Source organism: Salvelinus fontinalis, chromosome 26, assembly GCF_029448725.1.
Source record: "Salvelinus fontinalis isolate EN_2023a chromosome 26, ASM2944872v1, whole genome shotgun sequence".
Lineage (NCBI taxonomy): Eukaryota > Metazoa > Chordata > Actinopteri > Salmoniformes > Salmonidae > Salvelinus > Salvelinus fontinalis.
The window spans coordinates 10,757,274-10,779,164 of record NC_074690.1 but is presented as its reverse complement, the minus strand read 5'-3'; the positions used below and the strand labels follow the sequence as shown (position 1 = coordinate 10,779,164).

General features: G+C 44.4%; 1 protein-coding gene across 1 annotated transcript in view; it reads right to left on the bottom strand.

Moving 5' to 3' along the window:
* The window catches only part of LOC129823642 (dual specificity protein phosphatase 22-B-like), a 23,648-nt gene extending 1,757 nt beyond the window's left edge, over positions 1–21,891 (bottom strand). Inside the window, exons 1-7 of the mRNA XM_055882510.1 lie at positions 21,600–21,891; positions 4,157–4,277; positions 3,910–3,945; positions 2,496–2,529; positions 2,208–2,290; positions 1,328–1,377; positions 187–261 (exon numbers count right to left, since the gene is read on the bottom strand). Coding sequence (XP_055738485.1) covers positions 187–261; positions 1,328–1,377; positions 2,208–2,290; positions 2,496–2,529; positions 3,910–3,930 — 263 coding nt within the window. The 5' untranslated portion in view covers positions 3,931–3,945; positions 4,157–4,277; positions 21,600–21,891. The remainder of the gene's footprint in view (positions 1–186; positions 262–1,327; positions 1,378–2,207; positions 2,291–2,495; positions 2,530–3,909; positions 3,946–4,156; positions 4,278–21,599) is intronic.

Below are 21,891 nucleotides of genomic sequence, written 5' to 3'. Positions count from 1 at the left end.
ACAAACACAATACATTCAAATCAAGATTGTTGTTTGGGGAAGTTCAAGAATAGCATTCTGCGTTATCTATCTGTCTTCTGCTTACCATAGTCACACATGAGTTCACTTGTGAGCACTCAGTTAAACCCAGAGATACAGTCGCAGTTGGACAAATACAGTTGTTTTGTATTTTATAAAGTTTCTCACCAGTGGACCAGACAACCCTCTCCTTTGAGACGTGACTCGTGAATGAACATGATGCTCTGTTTAAAGTGCATTCTCCTGAGAATGACACAAATACAGGTTATGTAAGGTCATAAGCAGGTCATAAAAACGTTACAAACCAGTTGCCATTCCCATAATGGTAACACAATTGTATCAGTTGTGGAAGAGAAAGCACATAGGACAAGTAACACTTAAGTCGCCAAAAAACGTGCCCCCTCCCTAGTCATAAAAACTGGGGTGATGAGTGGTTAAGGGTGTGCGAGCGGTGAGGTAGGCGTGATGAGAGGGCCATAGGGGTAAGGATGGGTGTGTTCTACTAGGCTCTAGGGCCATCCATCTATCCCCCTGACAGGACCAGGATGAGAAAGTATTGTCTGTCTCCATCTCTGGTTAGTCAGGGCCAGTTTCATATTTCGCCTGCAGGTTTCACACCGCGCTGGAGCGTCGAGGCGTGGGGGTAACAGGGGTTAATGACAGCGACATCTGTGTGTGTGTGTGTGTGTGTGTGTGTGTGTGTGTGTGTGTGTGTGTGTGTGTGTGTGTGTGTGTGTGTGTGTGTGTGTGTGTGTGTGTGTGTGTGTGTGTGTGTGTGTGTGTGTGTGTGTGTGTTATAAAAATAGAGGCACAGTGCAGATGGACGAGGCAACACTGCAGTGCAGAACCATACTTCCTGTTCCTTTCTGCATATCAGAGGACCAGACGTCCTGCATTCTACGCACTTAACCAGAGTAAATGTGTGTGCGTGTGTTTCAACATTATCTATCCACCTATCTATGTATGTATTTATAATATACGTTGTTATGGGTTCTCAGTACATCTCTGCATATGTTTGTGTCTTAATCTTAGTGTGTAAAAATCCCTCCATGATTTCTCAATAAGAAATAAGAAGCTGAATCACCTTGTCATCTAGTCATTTATTCAGTGCTTTGATTCACAGCTAAATGGTGAGAATGTGAAGCACATCATTTTCATACCAATAGAACATGAACTAGAGACGCCCACACAGAGTGTATCTGCCGGATAGAATGGATATGAATGGTCTACCTCGCTTCAGTCCTGTGCTGTTCTGTTCTGTACCCGGTAGCCTTGAGTACTGTGTGGTGCTGTGTATTTGGGTACTTACAGGTTTTGTGTGGGCAGGTCTGCTGCTGAGATGCACATATAGGTCATCCCCTGCAGGACAATGGCCAACTGGTAAACGGTCTAACACAATCACAATCTAATAGGCAAAGTAGGACAACAGGATCTTTGGAAACACCACTCACTACACACTATTACATCCATGCTGAATCCTCAGTCTTACAAGTGTTTCTGCAAACAGCAAGAACCATTATGTAAGCTTACACACAAGGGCCTTGCCTATAGGCTGTGTTTGTGAAGGTGTGATTGCAGCTGTAGTGAGGAAGTGATGGAAGGGGACAGACCTTACTAGTTGCTAGAGGGGGTAGTAGAATGCGAGAACACCGAGTTCCACACAAGCTCGAGCCAGAGCACTGGGTCAGAAACTCAAATGAAACTCCTCTCTGCCTAATCCCCCGCCTACACTCTCCCACAGAGCTCATACAGGCTCCAACAGATTATTTCTATTGAAGTCATGGGAACCTGGTTGGTTTGGGATGGGGCATAGTCTAATGCTACACGCTAAGCCATACTCTCATACTGCAGTCCGGAATTACCTGACAGACGGGTCCAGGGGCAAACACACACCATACTCTTCCCATGACTGTCATAAGTGCAATTTATTTCCTTAAACAAACTGTGTGCGCATATTTTGATGATAAACATGATTTATATGTTTAACATCCATCTAAATTGGATTTTGAAACAGGATTTTAAGTGTGCATGATACAGGATAAGCATTAATGAAAGTGTGTAAATGCATGCGTCGGGTATCATTACATCATGTGTACATTCATTCATATAATAGCCTCATGCGTAAAACATTTCTGAGGTGGTATTTAGCTTTGTTCTAGCAAATGGTGCCCTGGGAATTGTTTTCTTACCGGCAGGATAGGGGCTGCTCTATCATGGATAGAGAGGATGTGTGTGATGTTGTTCCTCGCTAACTGTTCCCTGTCCCTCGCATCTGTGAGAAAAAAGTATCGAATTACAATCTAGAAATATTCATAGAATCTAGAAATATTCATAGAATCTAGAAATATTCATAGAATGTTGTCAATGTGAATGTGCCACTGAAATATACTGGAAGGGAAAACAATGACAGGGTGTCTTCGCTTGTCTTATCCTTAGCTCAAGCCTTTGACCAGTAGAGTGGGGGAAGAAACACATACCTTTGAAGTTCCCCAAGTACAAGTCAGGCAGCACCTACGGGAAGGTAAGCATAGAATATTAATGTGTGACCTCTTGTTTACATTCATTCACTGGTGTACATAAACCTAACATAATTACAACACACATTTCATCCATTACCCAAATAGCTAGGTAACCATATTACTACTCAAAATACAAGCCCCCTGGCTTATTCTACCATTATTGACAGCAAAGACGAAACTCAAATATATAGCCTGTGTACTCAAGGAAAGACAACATGGAGGTGCAGGGATGGTATATTTAGTTTGACACCAAATACCAGAGGAGAGTGAGCTCAGACAACTGAGATGTGTCACTCTGACTCCGCACAAAATATTTTTTATTTTTTATTTATTTAACCTTTATTTAACCAGGAAGGGTTTAAAATCTCTTATTCAAGAGCGTCCTGGCCAAAATAGGCAGCACCAAGTCATTACAAAAATTACAGACAGACAACATGTAAGTAATCTAGTAAAAACCATTGAATTCACAAGAGTATAACAAAATCAAAAACAGCAAATTAAAAACATTGACAGGTCAGGGAATCAGCCTCAAAATCCTTCATCAGTGATTTAAAAACACCAATCGGGACAAGTTTTTCCATAATGGTGATAATAAGAAATGTTAAATGGGATCTCTCTGTGTGTGTGTGTGTGTGTGTGTGTGTGTGTGTGTGTGTGTGTGTGTGTGTGTGTGTGTGTGTGTGTGTGTGTGTGTGTGTGTGTGTGTGTGTGTGTGTGTGTGTGTGTGTGTGTGTGTGTGTATACATGGTAAAAATCTTTATCCCTCATCCCGCAGCTGGAATAACACTGATGAGGGTTGCAGAAATGTTTTCCAATTGAAATGAGTTGATGACACCTGTTGTGTACAACAAGTACCAAGCCAACATTTGAAAAGGTCAATCGCTAAAGTTTTCATGACATGTAGCCTACAGTATGTGATAAGACACAGCAATGCATTACATCCAGAACAAGTAATATCACCAAACCATGTGGTTTGTTTTCGATGGAATTTGTCTACTGTGTAGCCAAGGAGTTGGAATGTAAAAGCACAACGCCTACAGACCGGGTGTGTGTGAAAGCTGCTTTGATTGACACATAGATTAATGAAAGTGTACAGTGTACAGTACATAGAGCAGCAAACTGACAATCTTATGGCATAAAGTGGAAATGATATTATGCAATTGTGTACCTGATTCAATATAATACATTAGGCGTAATATGTTTTTACAGCAGCAATAGAACACACACATTAAACACAGCTGACTACGCGTTCTTGATTGACATCGTATACTTAATTGAAACCTGCGGTCTACAGAACTAGTGTACTCGAAGACCGTGCATAAACTTTGCTGGGACCGCATGCACATAGGCTATATATCAATAAATAACATACCTTATTCAGCCCATTACCCATTGAAATCAAAGACGTCTGTAAAAACAAAGAATGGAAGGAAAATTACGTAATATATTGTTGTACTCGTCTCGAGAAGTAGTTCTCCAAAGGCATGAATAATCAAAATATTTAAATGAATAGAATTAACTAACTAAAATATCGAAAAAAATAAAAATAATAATATAGGCCTAAATGCTCAAGCGCACACACATTCTTTCTGACTGTCTGCTCAGACTAACAGCCTCACCTGTTGTTCCTGTCAGTCAGACACGCAGTGTCAACCAATGAACCAAAGATGCGTGAAGGAGGGCCGAACCAACTCACTCACAGTCACGCACTTAGCAGCCGAGGAGAGAGAGGAAGGACAGCTGTGAAAACAACAGCTGGAAAATGAGTTGGAAGCACAGTAGCATTTGGATGCATTTTAATAATGTAGACAATGTTAGAGCACAGTGTAGAATTTTCCAAAACTGAATCTCATATAAAGCTGGTTCTATGCACAATCTACACCGGGATATGCGAACTGTGCACCCAACTGTGAAGCTAGGTGTAGCTGAGATGAGAATGTAGTATCAGTAGACAAAACATGAACTAATAAGTTGCTGTTCTCTCTTTTCAGCTATGTGACAGCCTCAAAAATGATACTCCTCTGTAAGGGTCTGCAGCAAATCACAGCCAGCCGCCAGAGAGAAGCAAAATGTAACCACAGGACATGTGACAGAGTTGATGGACACCCTATGTCCATCAATAGACAGAAAGTTATACAGAATGGAAAATAATCACGTGCAATCAGAATCCGCTGCACTTGACCCCAGGTTTAAGAAGTTAGCCTTCAGTGATGCCAGAGCGATTGATGAGGCTCTTCAAAGAAACTCAGCAACAGGGAGGGACAGCCCCAGCAGTCAGCTGGCTCAGGCACCAGGGCAACAGGAAGAAGAGGGATCAGATGGAGCAGAAGCACCAGCAGTAGTGCCACAAACGTCTTCTGTTTGGATTTGACGAGAGAGCAACTGGGGATGCAGCATGAAGGAATCCCTCAGCAGATGCCATAATGGAGGTGCGATCCTATTTGGAGGAGCCCCTCGTCCAAAGATCTGCAGATCCTCTGAGTTGGTGGAAGAACAAGGCCTCTGTCTACCCACGGCTTACTATAGTCATGACAGGGAGACTCTGCATAGTGGCCACATTCGTTCCCTCTGAGAGGGTCTTCTCAAAAACGGGACAAATAATTACTGAGAGAAGAAACCGCATCAGCCCCTCTAAAGTGAGGCAGCTTGCATTTCTGAATGCAAATCTCTCATGAAAGCAAACTATGGTCAGCATTGCTGTTTGCTGCTGGTTACAACATGGCAATAAAGAAGAGAGAGAAAAGAGGGACCAGTTTAATGTTTTAAGTGGGATGCTGCAGTTTTGCACATTGTTATTTATTTTTCTTTGATATGGTGCAATATTATATTATGCTGTTCAGATTGTATTCATTTTGAATTAGATTTATATGCACTTTGTTTATATACACTGCTCAAAAAAATAAAGGGAACACTAAAATAACACATCCTAGATCTGAATGAATGAAATATTCTTATTAAATACTTTTTTCTTTACATAGTTGAATGTGCTGACAACAAAATCACACAAAAATTATCAATAGAAATCAAATTTATCAACCCATGGAGGTCTGGATTTGGAGTCACACTCAAAATTAAAGTGGAAAACCACACTACATGCTGATCCAACTTTGATGTAATGTCCTTAAAACAAGTCAAAATGAGGCTCAGTAGTGTGTTTGGCCTCCACGTGCCTGTATGACCTCCCTACAACGCCTGGGCATGCTCCTGATGAGGTGGCGGATGGTCTCCTGAGGCATCTCCTCCCAGACCTGGACTAAAGCATCTGCCAACTCCTGGACAGTCTGTGGTGCAACGTGGCGTTGGTGGATGGAGCGAGACATGATGTCCCAGATGTGCTCAATTGGATTCAGGTCTGGGGAACGGGCGGGCCAGTCCATAGCATCAATGCCTTCCTCTTGCAGGAACTGCTGACACACTCCAGCCACATGAGGTCTAGGATTGTCTTGCATTAGGAGGAACCCAAGGCCAACCGCACCAGCATATGGTCTCACAAGGGGTCTGAGGATCTCATCTCGGTACCTAATGGCAGTCAGGCTACCTCTGGCGAGCACATGGAGGGCTGTGCGGCCCCCCAAAGAAATGCCACCCCACACCATGACTGACCCACCACCAAACCGGTCATGCTGGAGGATGCTGCAGGCAGCAGAACGTTCTCCACGGCGTCTCCAGACTCTGTCACGTCTGTCACGTGCTCAGTGTGAACCTGCTTTCATCTGTGAAGAGCACAGGGCGCCAGTGGCGAATTTGCCAATCTTGGTGTTCTCTGGCAAATGCCAAACGTCCTGCACGGTGTTGGGCTGTAAGCACAACCCCCACCTGTGGACGTTGGGCCCTCATACCACCCTCATGGAGTCTGTTTCTGGAGGTCATTTTGCAGGGCTCTGGCAGTGCTCCTCCTGCTCAAAGGCGGAGGTAGCGGTCCTGCTGCTGGGCTGTTGCCCTCCTACGGCCTCCTCCACGTCTCCTGATGTACTGGCCTATCTCCTGGTAGCGCCTCCATGCTCTGGACACTACACTGACAGACACAGCAAACCTTCTTGCCACAGCTCGCATTGATGTGCCATCCTGGATGAGCTGCACTACCTGAGCCACTTGTGTGGGTTGTAGACTCCGTCTCATGCTACCACTAGAGTGAAAGCACCGCCAGCATTCAAAAGTGACCAAAACATCAGCCAGGAAGCATAGGAACTGAGAAGTGGTTTGTGGTCACCACCTGTAGAACCACTCCTTTATTGGGGGTGTCTTGCTAATTGCCTATAATTTCCACCTGTTGTCTATTCCATTTGCACAACAGCATGTGAAATTTATTGTCAATCAGTGTTGCTTCCTAAGTGGACAGTTTGATTTCACAGAAGTGTGATTGACTTGAGTTACATTGTGTTGTTTAAGTGTTCCCTTTATTTTTTTGAGCAGTGTACATTAAAAAGTTATACTTTAAATACAAATGTTTAATAGCATTCTTTTTCATAACAAACCAATGCATTTTTAAATACATTGTGGTTAAGGTAGAATATGATTTCATTTAATAATTTAATTAGAATTGCTTTAACACCAATCATAGACAAACTATCGCAAACTGTTTCACTTGAAAAAACACAAAACATATTTTTTTGAAAGAGCAGTTTGGGAGCCGGAATGCCCATCACCAGTGCCAAAGCTCCCGCTCATTCCAATGCTTCCTGGGATATGTAGTGTTTTCTTATCTAGAGAGGTCTGCGCTCTGCAAATTAAGGACGGTACTCTTACTCACTTTTTGTTTACCCTATATGCCATAGACTCTATGGGTAGGCTATACCTATACAGTAAAAGATCTCTCAACCAATGAATGAACAAGTCAATACAGTGTCAAAACAAAATTATTCTAATTTCACAACATACAAATGCATTTTTGTTAAAAGCCACTAACTCAACATATGTGTTTTCACTCTTAACTAAATGACTTATTATTTTGGAGATGTGGAAAGTAGTGAGATGCTGCCACTGTCTTTCTCTATCTTTATATGAGACAACTAATGTACACTGAGTGTACAAAACATTCGGAACACCTTCCTAATATGGAGTTGCACCCGTTTTTGCCCTCAGAAAAGCCTCAATTAGTCGCGGCATGGACTCTACAAGGTGTCGAAAGCATTCCATAGGGATGCTGGCCCATGTTGACTCCAATGCTTCCCACAGTTGTGTCAAGTTGGCTGGATGTCCTTCAGGTGGTGGACAATTATTGATATACACGGGAAACTGTTGAGCATGAAAAACATTCAAAGGCCATTAAATATTTTGTATTGCCCATTCACCCTCTGAATGGCACACACACAATCCATGTCTCATCTGTCATAAGGCTTAAAAATCCTTCATCTACACTGATTGTGGATTTAACAAGTGACATCAATAAGGGAATATAGCTTTCACCTGGATTCACCTGGTCAGTCTATGTCATAGAAAGAGCAGGTGTTCCTAATGTTTTGTACTCTGTGTATTTATTGTGTGATAATTGTAATTTCATCATGACCAGAAGCTTAAAATCATATTGAGGGGTACTTTCTTTGAATCAAATGCTTACCAAACGTATTTCAGGGCTTTGCTGTGGGCCAAAGTGGGTTCAATGCTGACTTATACAAAGTTGACATTTTGATAGACAGTAATGCATTGACAACACGCATACATTTAACATGCCTTCAGAAAGTATTCACACCCCTTCACTTTTTCCATATTTTGTTGTGTTACAGCCTGAATTTAAAATTGATTAAATTGAGATGTTGTGTCACTGGCCTACACACAATACCCCATAATGTAAAATGTATAAAAACTGATAAACTGAAATGTCTGTAAAGGTAGTCAATGTTGTTCTCCCCCTTAGACGAGGAGGAGCATGGATAGGACCAAGATGCGGATTGAGGGAAATAAGCCATCTTTTAATGACAACAGCAAACAAGACACTACAAAACTACAAAACAACAAATGTGACTAACCTTCAACCGTCCTGTGAGGACACAGGAACAAACACCCACAAAACCCCAGTGAAACCCTGGCTGCCTTAGTATGACTCTCAATTAGAGACAAACGATACACACCTGTCTCTAATTGAGAATCATACCAGGCCGAACACAAAACCCAACCTAGAAATACAAAACATAGACTGCCCACCCAAAACACACGCCCTGACCATAAACACATACCAAAACAACATAAAACAGGTCAGGACCGTTACAGAACCCCCCCCTCAAGGTGCGAACGCCGGGCGCACCAGCACAAAGTCCAGGGGAGGGTCTGGGTGGGCAGTTGACCACGGTGGTGGCTCAGGCTCTGGACGCTGTCCCCACACCACCATAGTCACTCCCCGCTTCTGTCTTCCCCTTCCAATGACCACCCTAAAACTAACATCCCCTAAATGAGCGGCCAGCACCGGGACAAGGGGCAGCACCGGGACAAGGGGCAGCACCGGGACAAGGGGCAGCACCGGGACAAGGGGCAGCACCGGGACAAGGGGCAGCACCGGGACAAGGGGCGGCAGGTCCTGGCTGAGGGACTCCGGCAGGTCCTGGCTGGACGGACTCCGGCAGGTCCTGGCTGGACGGACTCCGGCAGGTCCTGGCTGGACGGACTCCGGCAGGTCCTGGCTGGACGGACTCCGGCAGGTCCTGGCTGGACGGACTCCGGCAGGTCCTGGCTGGACGGACTCCGGCAGGTCCTGGCTGGACGGACTCCGGCAGGTCCTGGCTGGACGGACTCCGGCAGGTCCTGGCTGGACGGACTCCGGCAGGTCCTGGCTGGACGGACTCCGGCAGGTCCTGGCTGGACGGACTCCGGCAGGTCCTGGCTGGACGGACTCCGGCAGGTCCTGGCTGGACGGACTCCGGCAGGTCCTGGCTGGACGGACTCCGGCAGGTCCTGGCTGGACGGCTCCGGCAGGTCCTGGCTGGACGGCTCCGGCAGGTCATGGCAGGACGGCCCTGGCTGGTCATGGCAGGACGGCCCTGGCTGGTCATGGCAGGACGGCTCTGGCGCTAGGCAGACGGCAGACTCTGGCCGGCTGAGACGCACTATAGGCCTGGTGCGTGGTACCGGAACTGGAGGTACCGGGCTGAGGGCACGCACCTCAGGGCGAGTGCGGGGAACAAGAACTGGGCACACTGGACTCTCGTGGCGCACTCTAGGCCTGGTGCGTGGTACCGGAACTGGAGGTACCGGGCTGGAGACACGCACCATAGGGAGAGTGCGTGGAAGAGGAACAGGGCTCTGGAGATGCACTGGAAGCCTGGTGCGTGATGTAGGCACTGGTGGTACTGAGCTGGGGTGGGAAGGTGGCGCCGGATATACCGGACCGTGAAGGAGGACACGTGCTCTTGAGCACCGAGCCTCCCCAACCTTACCAGGTTGAATGGTCCCCGTAGCCCTGCCAGTGCGGCGAGGTGGAATAGCCCGCACTGGGCTATGCAGGCGAACCGGGGACACCACCTGTAAGGCTGGTGCCATGTACGCCGGCCCGAGGAGACGTACTGGAGACCAGATACGTTGGGCCGGCTTCATGGCACTCGGCTCGATGCCCAACCTAGCCCTCCCAGTGCGGCAAGGTGGAATAGCCCGCACTGGGCTAAGCACGCGTACTGGGGACACCGTGCGCTTTACCGCATAACACGGTGTCTGACCAGTACGACGCCCTCTTACTCCACGGCAAGCCCGGGGAGTTGGCTCAGGTATCCAACCCGGCTTCGCCACACTCCCCTTTAGCCCCCCCCCAAGAAATGTTTGGGTGAGCCTCTCAGGCTTCCAGCCGCTCTGCCTTGCTTTTGCCTCATAAAACCTCCTCTCCGCCTTTGCTGCCTCCAGCTCCGCTTTGGGGCGGCGACACTCCTCTGGTTCTGCCCAGGGTCCTTCCCCGTCCAGAATCTCCTCCCAAGTCCATTCCTCTTTTCCCCATTGCTGTAGTTCCTTTTCTCTCTCCTCAATCCGCTTGGTCCTGTTGTGGTGGGTGTTTCTGTAAAGGTAGTCAATGTTGTTCTCCCCCTTAGACGAGGAGGAGCATGGATAGGACCAAGATACGGATTGAGGGAAATAAGCCATCTTTTAATGACAACAGCAAACAAGACACTACAAAATTACAAAACAACAAATGTGACTAACCTTCAACCGTCCTGTGAGGACACAGGAACAAACACCCACAAAACCCCAGTGAAACCCTGGCTGCCTTAGTATGACTCTCAATTAGAGACAAACGATACACACCTGTCTCTAATTGAGAATCATACCAGGCCGAACACAAAACCCAACCTAGAAATACAAAACATAGACTGCCCACCCAAAACACACGCCCTGACCATAAACACATACCAAAACAACATAAAACAGGTCAGGACCGTTACAATGTCCTGAGTTAAGAAGTATTCAACCCCTTCGTATGACAAGCCTAAATAAGTTCAGGAGTAAACATTTGCTTAACAAGTCACATAATAAGTTGAAAGGACTCACAGTGTGCAATAATAGTGTTTTGCGTGATTTTTGAATGACTACCTCATCTCTGTACCCCACACATATAATTATCTGTAAGGTGCCTTAGTCAAGCAGTGAATTTCAAACAAAGGTTCAACCACAGAGACCAGGGAGGTTTTCCAATACCTCGCAAAGAAGGGCACCGATTTGTGAATCGGTACAAATTTAAAAAAGCAGACATTGAATATACACTTTGGATGGTGTATCAATACACCCAGTCACTACAAAGATACAGGTGTCCTTCCTAACTCATATGAGAAAACTAAGGATGGATAAACAACATTGCAGTAACGGTAGTCCACAATACTAACCTAATTGACAAAGTAAAAAGGAAGCCTGTACAAAATAAAAAATATTCCAAAACATGCATCCTGTTTGCATCAAGGCATGAAAGTAATACTGCAAGAAACTTGTCCTGAATACAAAGTGTTATGTTTGGGGCAAATCCAATACAATGCATTACACGTCTATGACTATCTATATTTTCAAGTATAGAGGTGGCTGCATCATGTTATGTGTATGCTTCTAATCATTTAGGACTGGGTCGTTTTTCAGGATGAAAAAGGTACGGAATGGAGCTAAGCACAGGCAAAATCTTACAGGAAAACCTGGTTAGGTCTGCTTTCAACCATATATTGGGATATGAATTCACCTTTCACCAGGACAATAACCTAAAACACAAGGCCAAATCTACACTGGAGTTAATTACCAAGAAAACAGTGAATGTTCCTGAGTTGCAGAGTTACATTTTTGACTTAAATCTGCTTGAAAATCTATGACAAGACCTGAAAATGGTTGTCTAGCAAAGTTCAACAACCAATTTGACAGAGCTTGAATAATTTTTAAAAGAATAATGGGAAAATGTTGTACAATCTAGGTCTGGAAAGCTACTAGAGACTTACCAAGAAAGACTCACAACTTTAATCACGGCCAAAGGTGACTCAGGGGTGTGAATACTTACACTATACCGTGCCTTCGGAAACTATTCAGACCCCTTGACTTGTTTCACATTTAGTTAAAAAAAAAAATGTTTGCACATTTCTTAAAAATAAAAAACTGAAATATCACATTTACATACGTATTCAGACCCTTTAATCAGTACTTTGTTGTCATGCGTGACCACGAGAATCCAAATATGTCAGAACAGATTTGCAATTAATAACTTCAATAAGATTGATTTCACCCGTAGAGGGGGGGAGGGAAAAAATAGCGGGGATTGACACTCATGTCTTGTGAGTGTCAATAGGGGGCACAGGAGCACTTGCCCCCTCAGATTTCTCCATTTTTAATGTATATATATATATTTTTTTAAATCATTATTTCTCTGTATCACTACTATCCACCAAGCAATTTTATGAAGATGGCTTTCGCTAGCCTAGATAGGTTCCCAATCTCCCAACCTCATAACTAGCCACCAAGAAGCCATGTCAGGCAATGAATCAAGTTAGAGTAGCTAGCCTGTCTAATGATCTTAGCTTGCATGCCTAGTGACAAGGTTGGTAGACTTTAGAAAAGTAATCAATTATTAAATGTACCAAATAAGACTCACATTTCTTACAATCTTTTACCCAGATTTTAAAAGTGTTGCAGAAAAGCATATTTAGTTTGTTTAAAAAGATAACCGCATAGAGACAGCTCAGTAGGTATGCTTAGATAAACAGAATAAGAAAAAATACAGTATCAAAATTATACAGTGCCTTTGGAAAGTATTCAGACCCCTTGACTTTTTCCAGATGTTATTACGTTACAGCCTTATTCTAAAAAGGATTAGATAAAAATACATACTCAGCAATCTAAACACAAAACCCCATAATGACAAAATAAAAAAAGGTTTAAAGACATTGTTGCAAACGTATTAAAAATAAAACACAGAAATAGCTATTCAGACAATTTGCTATGAGACTCGAAATTGAGCTCATCCTGTTTCCATTTATCATCCTTGAGTTGTTTCTACAACTTGATTGGAGTCCACCTGTGGTAAATTCAATTGATTGGACATAATTTGGAAAGGCACACACCAATCTATATAAGGTCCCACAGTTGACAGTGGATGTCAAAGCAAAAACCAAGCCATGAGGTGAAAGGAATTGTCCGTTGAGCTCTGAGACAGGCTTGTGTCGAGGCACAGATCTGGGGAAGGGTCACAAAAAATGTCTGCAGCATTGAAGGTCCCCAGAAACAGATGGTCCACAATCATTCTTAAATGGAAGATGTTTGGAAGCACCTAGACTCTTCCTAGAACTGGCCGCACGGCCAAACTGAGCAACCGGGGGAGAAGAGCCTTGGTCAGGGAAGTGACCAAGAACCTGATGGTCATTCTGACAGCGCTCTAGAGTTCCTCTGTGGAGATGTGTCACACCCTGGCCTTAGTATTATTGGTTTTCTTTATTATTGTAGTTAGGTCAGGGTGTGACATGGGTAATGTTTATGTTTTGTTGTTTTGGGTGTTTATTTGGTAAAGGGGTTAATGGTTGTAGTGTATGGTTTTGTGTTGAGTGTAGATGTCTAGTATTGTCTATGGTGGTTAGTATTCTAGGAGAGTCTATGGTTGCCCGAATGAGTTCCCAATTAGAGACAGCTGATTTCGGTTGTCTCTGATTGGGAGCCTTATTTAGGGTAGCCATAGGCTCTCATTAGTTGTGGGTAATTGTCTATGTTAAACGTTTGTAGCTTCACGGTCGTTTTGTTGTTTTGTTTGTTTGTAATAGTGTTTTTTCGTTCCATGTTCATCTTCGTTCGTTTCATTAAAAGAGAAGATGTATTCTTATCCAGCTGCGCCTTGGTCCTCATTCTCTCCAGTACACGATCGTGACAGAATTACCCACCATCGGACCAAGCAGCGGAAAACAAGGCAACAGGACCTACCCATAAAGGATTTCTGGACATGGGAGGAGATACTGGATGGTAAGGGGCCGTGGGATCAACCTGGAGAATATCGCCTCCCTCGTGAAGAGCTGGAGGCAGCGAAAGCCGAGAGGAGGCGATATGAGGAGGCAGCACGGAGACAAGGCTGGAAGCCCGTGAGTACAACCCAAAAATTTCTTGGGGGGGGCCTTAAAGGGAGTGTGGCGAAGTCAGGTAGGAAACCTGCGCCTACTCCCTGTACTTACCGTGGAGAGCGAGAGTACGGGCAGACACCGTGTTACGCAGTAGAGCGCACGGTGTCTCCTGTACGCGTGCATAGCCCGGTTCGGTACATTGCAGCTCCACGTATCGGCCGGGCTAGACTGAGCGTTGAGCCATATGTCATGAAGCCGGCCCAACGCATCTGGTCACCAGTGCGTCTCCTCGGGCCGGCGTACATGGCACCAGCCTTACGCATGGTGTCCCCGGTTCGCCTACATAGGCCGGTGCGGGTTATTCCACCTCCCCGTACTGGTCAGGCGACGGGGAGCATAGAACCAGGTAAGGTTGGGCAGGCTCGGCGTTCAAGGGAGCCAGTACGCCTGCACGGTCCGGTATTTCCGGCGCCACCTCCCCGCCCCAACCCAGTACCACCAGTGCCTCCTCCACGCACTAGCTATATGGTGCGTGTCTCCAGCCCTTTACCACCAGTGTCTAAACCACGCACCAAGCCTCCTGTGTGTCCCCAGAGTCCTGTGCGTCCTGTTGCTGCTCCCCGCACTAGCCCTGAGATGCGTGTCCCCAGCCCGGTGCCACCAGTCCCGGCACCACGCACCAGGCCTACAGTGCGCCTCAGCCGGCAGGAGTCTGCCGTCTGCACTGCAATGACTGAACTGCCTGTTTGCCAAGCGCCATCTGAGCCATCCGTCTCCCCAGCGCCATCTGAGCCATCCGTCTCCCCAGCGCCATCTGAGCCATCCGTCTGCAATGAGCCTGCAAAGCCGCCCGTCTGCCATGAGCCTGCAAAGCCGCCCGTCTGCCATGAGCCCACTGAGCCGTCCGCCAGACAGGAGCCGCTAGAGCCGCCAGCCAGACAGGATCTGCCAGAGCCGCCAACCAGACAGGATCTGCCAGAGCCGCCAACCAGACAGGATCTGCCAGAGCCGCCAACCAGACAGGAGCAGCCAGATCAGTCAGCCAGCCATGAGCAGCCAGATCCGTCAGCCAGCCATGAGCAGCCAGATCCGTCAGCCAGCCATGAGCAGCCAGATCCGTCAGCCAGCCATGAGCAGCCAGATCCGTCAGCCAGCCATGAGCAGCCAGATCCGTCAGCCAGCCATGAGCAGCCAGATCCGTCAGCTAGCCATGAGCAGCCAGATCCGTCAGCTAGCCATGAGCAGCCAGATCCGTCAGCTAGCCATGAGCAGCCAGATCCGTCAGCTAGCCATGAGCAGCCAGATCCGTCAGCTAGCCATGAGCAGCCAGATCCGTCAGCTAGCCATGAGCAGCCAGATCCGTCAGCTAGCCATGAGCAGCCAGATCCGTCAGCCAGCCATGAGCAGCCAGATCCGTCAGCCAGCCATGAGCAGCCAGATCCGTCAGCCAGCCATGAGCAGCCAGATCAGTTAGCCAGCCATGAGCAGCCAGATCTGTCAGCCAGCCATGGGCTGTCCCTCAGTCCGGAGCTGCAGTCCCTCAGTCCGGAGCTGCAGTCCCTCAGTCCGGAGCTGCCATTCCTCAGTCCGGAGCTGCCCCTTCCCCTGGTGCTGCCCCTTCCCCTGGTGCTGCCCCTTCCCCTGGTGCTGCCCCTTACCCTGGTGCTGCCCCTTACCCTGGTGCTGCCCCTTACCCTGGTACTGTCCCTTACCCTGGTACTGTCCCTGACCCTAGTACTGCCCCTGACCCTGGTACTGCCCCTGACCCTGGTACTGCCTCTTACCCTGGTACTGCCCCTTAGTCTGGAACTACCCCTGAATGCAATGGGGTTAATGTGGAGGGGGGTCGTTTGGAGAAAGCCTAGGAGGTGGTTAGGTACTGTGGTGACGAGGGGACCGCGACCAGAGCCGGAGCCGCCACCGTGGAAGGAAGCCCACCCAGACTCTCCCCTAGACTGTGTATGGTGCGCCCGGAGTTCGCGCCTCAAGGGGGGGGTTATGTCACACCCTGGCCTTAGTATTATTGGTTTTCTTTATTATTGTAGTTAGGTCAGGGTGTGACATGGGTAATGTTTATGTTTTGTTGTTTTGGGTGTTTATTTGGTAAAGGGGTTAATGGTTGTAGTGTATGGTTTTGTGTTGAGTGTAGATGTCTAGTATTGTCTATGGTGGTTAGTATTCTAGGAGAGTCTATGGTTGCCCGAATGAGTTCCCAATTAGAGACAGCTGATTTCGGTTGTCTCTGATTGGGAGCCTTATTTAGGGTAGCCATAGGCTCTCATTGGTTGTGGGTAATTGTCTATGTCAGAACGTTTGTAGCCTGTCTGTCTATGCACAACGTTTGTAGCTTCACGGTCGTTTTGTTGTTTTGTTTGTTTGTAATAGTGTTTTTTCGTTCCATGTTCATCTTCGTTCGTTTCATTAAAAGAGAAGATGTATTCTTATCCAGCTGCGCCTTGGTCCTCATTCTCTCCAGTACACGATCGTGACAAGATGGGAGAACCTTCCAGAAGGATATCCATCTCTGAGGCACTCCACCAATCAGGCATTTATGGTATAGTGGCCAGACGGAAGCCACTCCTCAGTAAAAGGCACATGGAGTTTGCCAAAAGGGACTGGGAGACTAGTCAGGATTGAGGCAAAGATGAACGGAGCAAAGTACAGAGAGAGCCTTCGTTAAAAACAGCTCCAGAATACTCAGGACCTAAGACTGGGGGAAAGGTTAACCTTCCTTCAGGACAACGACCCAAAACACACAGCCAAGAAAATGCAGGAGTGGCTTCGGGACAAGCCAAAGGTGCTTCAACAAAGTGCTGAGTAAAGGATCTGAAGACTTATGTAAATGTGATATTTCCGTTTTTTTTAATATAAATTATATAAAAAAAATTAAAATATATTTTGGCTTTGTCATTATGGGGTATTGTGTGTAGATTGATGAGGGAAAAAACAATTCAATCAATTTTAGAATAAGGCTGTAAAGTAACAAAATGTCGAAAAAGTCAAGGGGTCTGAATACTTTCCGAAGGCACTGTATATATGTTTTGTTTTTACACACAATTAAGTATAATGATTATGGTTCTAGATTGCAGGAAACATATATTTCAGATGTTTAAAAAATGCTTCTATAATACACATAAAGCTACTCTGTGCTGATGTATTTTCGAGGGGGGGTATAGTACGTTTGTGGGTAGAGTAGTCTAATAGTAGCTGAATGTTTAATAATGAAAGTGTTTGTTTATTTAGTTGAAAGAGTAAACGTGAGAGAGCGGGGGACAGTAGTTTGAGGATAAAACTGTGGGCAGAGAGTAGTCTGAATTGGGTTCTGGAGGCGTACTCCAACTCACACATTGCACTCATATGCCAGCCATGAGTGTTTCCAAACCAGTGAGGTCACATCCACCAGTAGTGCTGAAGAGCTACACCGGCTGGTTTCTCCTGTGAAGACAGCTCACATTGGACAATATTCTCTGTGCACTCATTCACAGAGAGAGGGTGATGCCCTGCTAGGGCAGTGATTGGCTCCTGTCTCAGACCTTCCCCAAGGTGATTCGTTGAGTGAATAGCACTCTGCATGTGACCTCTGCAATGAGCTTCCACCCACAGCCTCGACCTCCTCTATTACGGTTTTACAACTACATTTAAAACTTCTTATGGCTGCAATCCCGCTAACGGGATCGATATGACAACAGCCAGTGAAAGTGCAGGGCGCTAAATTCAAACAACAGAAATCTCATAATTAAAATTCCTCAAACATACATGTGTCTTATATCATTTTAAAGGTAATCTTGTTGTTAATCCCACCAAAGTGTCTGATTTCAAATATGCTTTTCAGCGAAAGCACTACAAACGATTATGTTAGGTCACCACTAAACCACAATAAACACAGCCATTTTTCCAGCGAAAGATAGCATCAGATGACACTCATAGGACTTCATGTTACACAATACATGCATGTGTTGTTTGATAAAGTTCATATTTATATCAAAAACTCTGAGTTTACATTGGCACGTTACATTCACTAGTTCCAAAAACATCAAGTGATTTTGCATAGCCACATCGTTGCAACATAAATACTCATCATAAATGTAGATGATAATACAAGTTATACACATGGAATTATATATATACCTCTCCTTAATGCAACCGCTGTGTCAGATTTTTAAAAAACTTTACGGAAAAAGCAAACCATGCAATAATCTGAGACGGCGCTCAGAACAATAGCCAAATTAGCCGCCATGTTGGAGTCACCAGACACCAGAAAATACATGATAAATGTTTCCTTACCTTTGATGAACTTCATCAGAATGCAGTCCTAGGAATCCAGGTCCACAATAAATGCTTGATTTGTTCGATAATGTCCGTTATTTATGTCCAATTAGCTACTTTGTTTAGCACGTTTGGTAAACAATTCCAAAGTCATAAAGCGTGTCCACTATAACGTGACGGAATGTCCAAAAGTTCCGTAACAGTCAGTAGAAACATGTCAAACGATGTACTGAATCAATCTTTAGAATGTTGTTAACATACATCTTGAATAACGTTCCAACCGGAGAATTACATTGACTTCAGTTGAGAGATGGAACGGAGCTCCCTCTCACGTGAACGCGCGTGTTCAATGCGTGGTCACCTCATGGCAGGGATTACTCATTCCTGTGTCCTTCGGCCCCCCCTTCACATTAGAGTCATCAGACCAAGTTCTATTGACATCTAGTGGAAGCCGTAGGAAGTGAAAACTCATCCATATCTCGCTGTAATTTCATTGGGAGCTTGGTTGAAAATCTAGCAGCCTCAGAAAAAATCCAAACAGGAAGTGGAACTTCTCAGGTTTTTGCCTGCCATATGAGTTTTGTTATACTCACAGACATAATTCAAACAGTTTTAGAAAGGTCAGAGTGTTTTCTATCCAATACTAATAATATTATGCATCTATTAGCAACTTTGACTGAGGAACAGGCCGTTTACTCTGGGCACCTCTGTGCACCTTTCATCCAAGCTACTCAATACTGCCCCTGCAGCCATAAGAAGTTAAAACCTCTACAGAGTACCTAACCCGGATCCGGGAGCACCCCCCACACTGATTAGCATCGCTAGCATAGCGTCACAATTAAATAGTAGCATCTAAATATCATTAAATCACAAGTCCAAGACACCCAATGAAAGACACAGATCTTGTGAATAAAACCACCATTTCAGATTTTTTAAATGTTTTACAGGGAAGACACAATATGTAAATCTATTAGCTAAACACGTTAGCAAAATGACACCATTTTCTTACTCCAACAGTTTCTTACTCCATCAGGTGCTATCACCAATTCGGCTAAACTAAGATATTGATAGCCACTAACCAACAAAAAAATTCTTAAGATGACAGTCTGATAACATATTTATGGTATAGCATAGTTTTTTTTTTTTAAATGTGCATTTTTCAGGTATAAATCACAGTTCTACATTGCAGCTGCAATCTGATATAGTGCTGATGCAGCTAGAACAATTACAGAGACCAACGTTATATAACTAATTACTTGTCTTAAAACATTTCAGAAAAAATACACAGCGTACAGACATTGAAAGCCCAACATCTGGTGAATCCAAACAATATTTCAGATTTTTTAAATGTTTTATAGCGAAAACAAAATGTAGCGCTAAATTAGCATAACCAGGCCAGCCAGAACCAGCTGGACGCGCGCGACCAGTTCACATGCACGACAGATATATGAAATAACATCGTAAATTGGGTCTTACTATTGCTGGTCTTTCATCAGAATGTTGATCAAGGTGTCCTTAGTCCTGATGAGTCGTTCAATCCATTCACAATGGCAACTTCCCCTCTTCATTTAGCCTGGGTACTGGTCGACTGGCACGGCCCCTGTCCAAAGTTAAAAAACTCAAAGAACGGAACACGGCAAAACTCCCGAAAAAATTCTAATAATCTGATTAAACTATATTGAAAAAACATACATTACGGTGATATGGTCACATGTATCAAACAAACTTTGACACGGAGATAGTTTTCATCCGTAACGTCAGCATAACAAAAGTCAATGGCTTCTCTAAACGCGCATCTCAGGAAACCGGAAGTTGTCGGTCACGCTAAAGAAATAGGTCTTATTTCACGTCAGTACAAGATAAACAAAAAATTTCTCCTCTGACGTCTTCCAGACACCCAGAGGAAGAAGAAGGAAGTGTGTTTCGGGTCATAGGTCGCGTGACCATATATAGGCAGAGCTTTGAAGCGAGCATACACATCTTGCAATCTTTTTCTGGCTCAGGGAAAGTGCTGTGAAATGACCTGTGTTTGACTCAGAGACAAAATTGGAACGGTTTTAGAAACCATGGCTTGTTTTCTATCCAATGGCATATGGTTATATGCATATAGTAACAGCAATAATTGAATAAGAGGCAGTTTTATCTGTAGAGGCAATTATGCTAATGTGAAAACAGCACCCCCTGTATTCTCAAGAAGTTAAAAGTACCTTTTAAAAATAATTATGAGTATAGTATATATTTTACCTACAGTATGTGTCCACATACTTTTGGTCATATAGTGTATGTAAATGAGATATTGATGTGTTTAACTTTACTTAATACCCATCCCGGATCCGGGATCCTCATCAAAAAAGCTGACTAGCATAGCCTAGCCTAACGGGACAGGGATATCATATAATATAATTTTCATGAAATCACAAATCCAATACAGCAAATGAAAGATAAACATCTTGTGAATCCAGCCATCATTTCCGATTTTTTAAATGTTTTACAGCGAAAACACAATATGTATTTCTATTAGCTAACCACAATAGCCAAACACACAACCGCAAATTTTCACCATGTTTCCACCGCATAGGTAGCTTTCACAAAATCGACAAAATCGAGATAAAATTTGTCACTAACCAAGAACACAACTTCATCAGATAATTGTCTTATAACATGTTATACAATACATTTATGTTTTGTTCGAAAATGTGCATATTTGAGGTATAAATCATAGTTTTACATTGCAGCCACAATCACAAATAGCACCAAAGCAGCCAGAATAATTATAGAGAGCAATGTGAAAAACATAAATACTCATCATAAAACATTTATGAAAAATACATGGTGTACAGCAAATGAAAGATAAACATCTTGTGAATCCAGCCAATATTTCCGATTTTTTAGGTGTTTTACAGTGAAAACCCAATATATATTTCTATTAGCTCACTACAGTGGCCAAACACACAACGCAATTTACTCACCGCAAAAATAGCTTGCACAAAACCGACAAAATAGAGATAAAATGAATCACTAACCTTGAACAAATTCATCAGATGACAGTCTTATAACATCATGTTATACAATACAATGTTATGTTTTGTTCGAAAATGTGCATATATAGAGCTACAAATCCTGATTATATATTGTGAATACGTAGCATCGATTCACCAGAATCTCCGGAGATATTTTGGACACTCACCTAATCTGACCAAAGAACTCATCATAAACTTTACATAAAAATACTTGTTGTATGGCAAATGAAAGATACACTGGTTCTTAATGCAACCGCTGTTAGATTTTTAAAAATAACTTTACCATAACATACCATAATATTTACCATACAAGGAGTCCTTGGTCCAGAATAAATCGTTGTTTAGTTTTAGAATGTCCATTTCTTCTGTCGAATTCGCACCACAATGCTAGCCAAGGTTGCTAACATTCCCATCCTCTCAACGCAAAGAACGGAAAACTCCAAAAGTCCCAATAAACGTTGAATAAACTGATAAAACTCTGTTGAAAAAAACTCCTTTATGATGTTATTATCATATGTATCAAATAAAATCAGAGCCGGAGATATTCGCCGTGTTATCCGAACGCTTTTCAGAAGACAGTGTCGA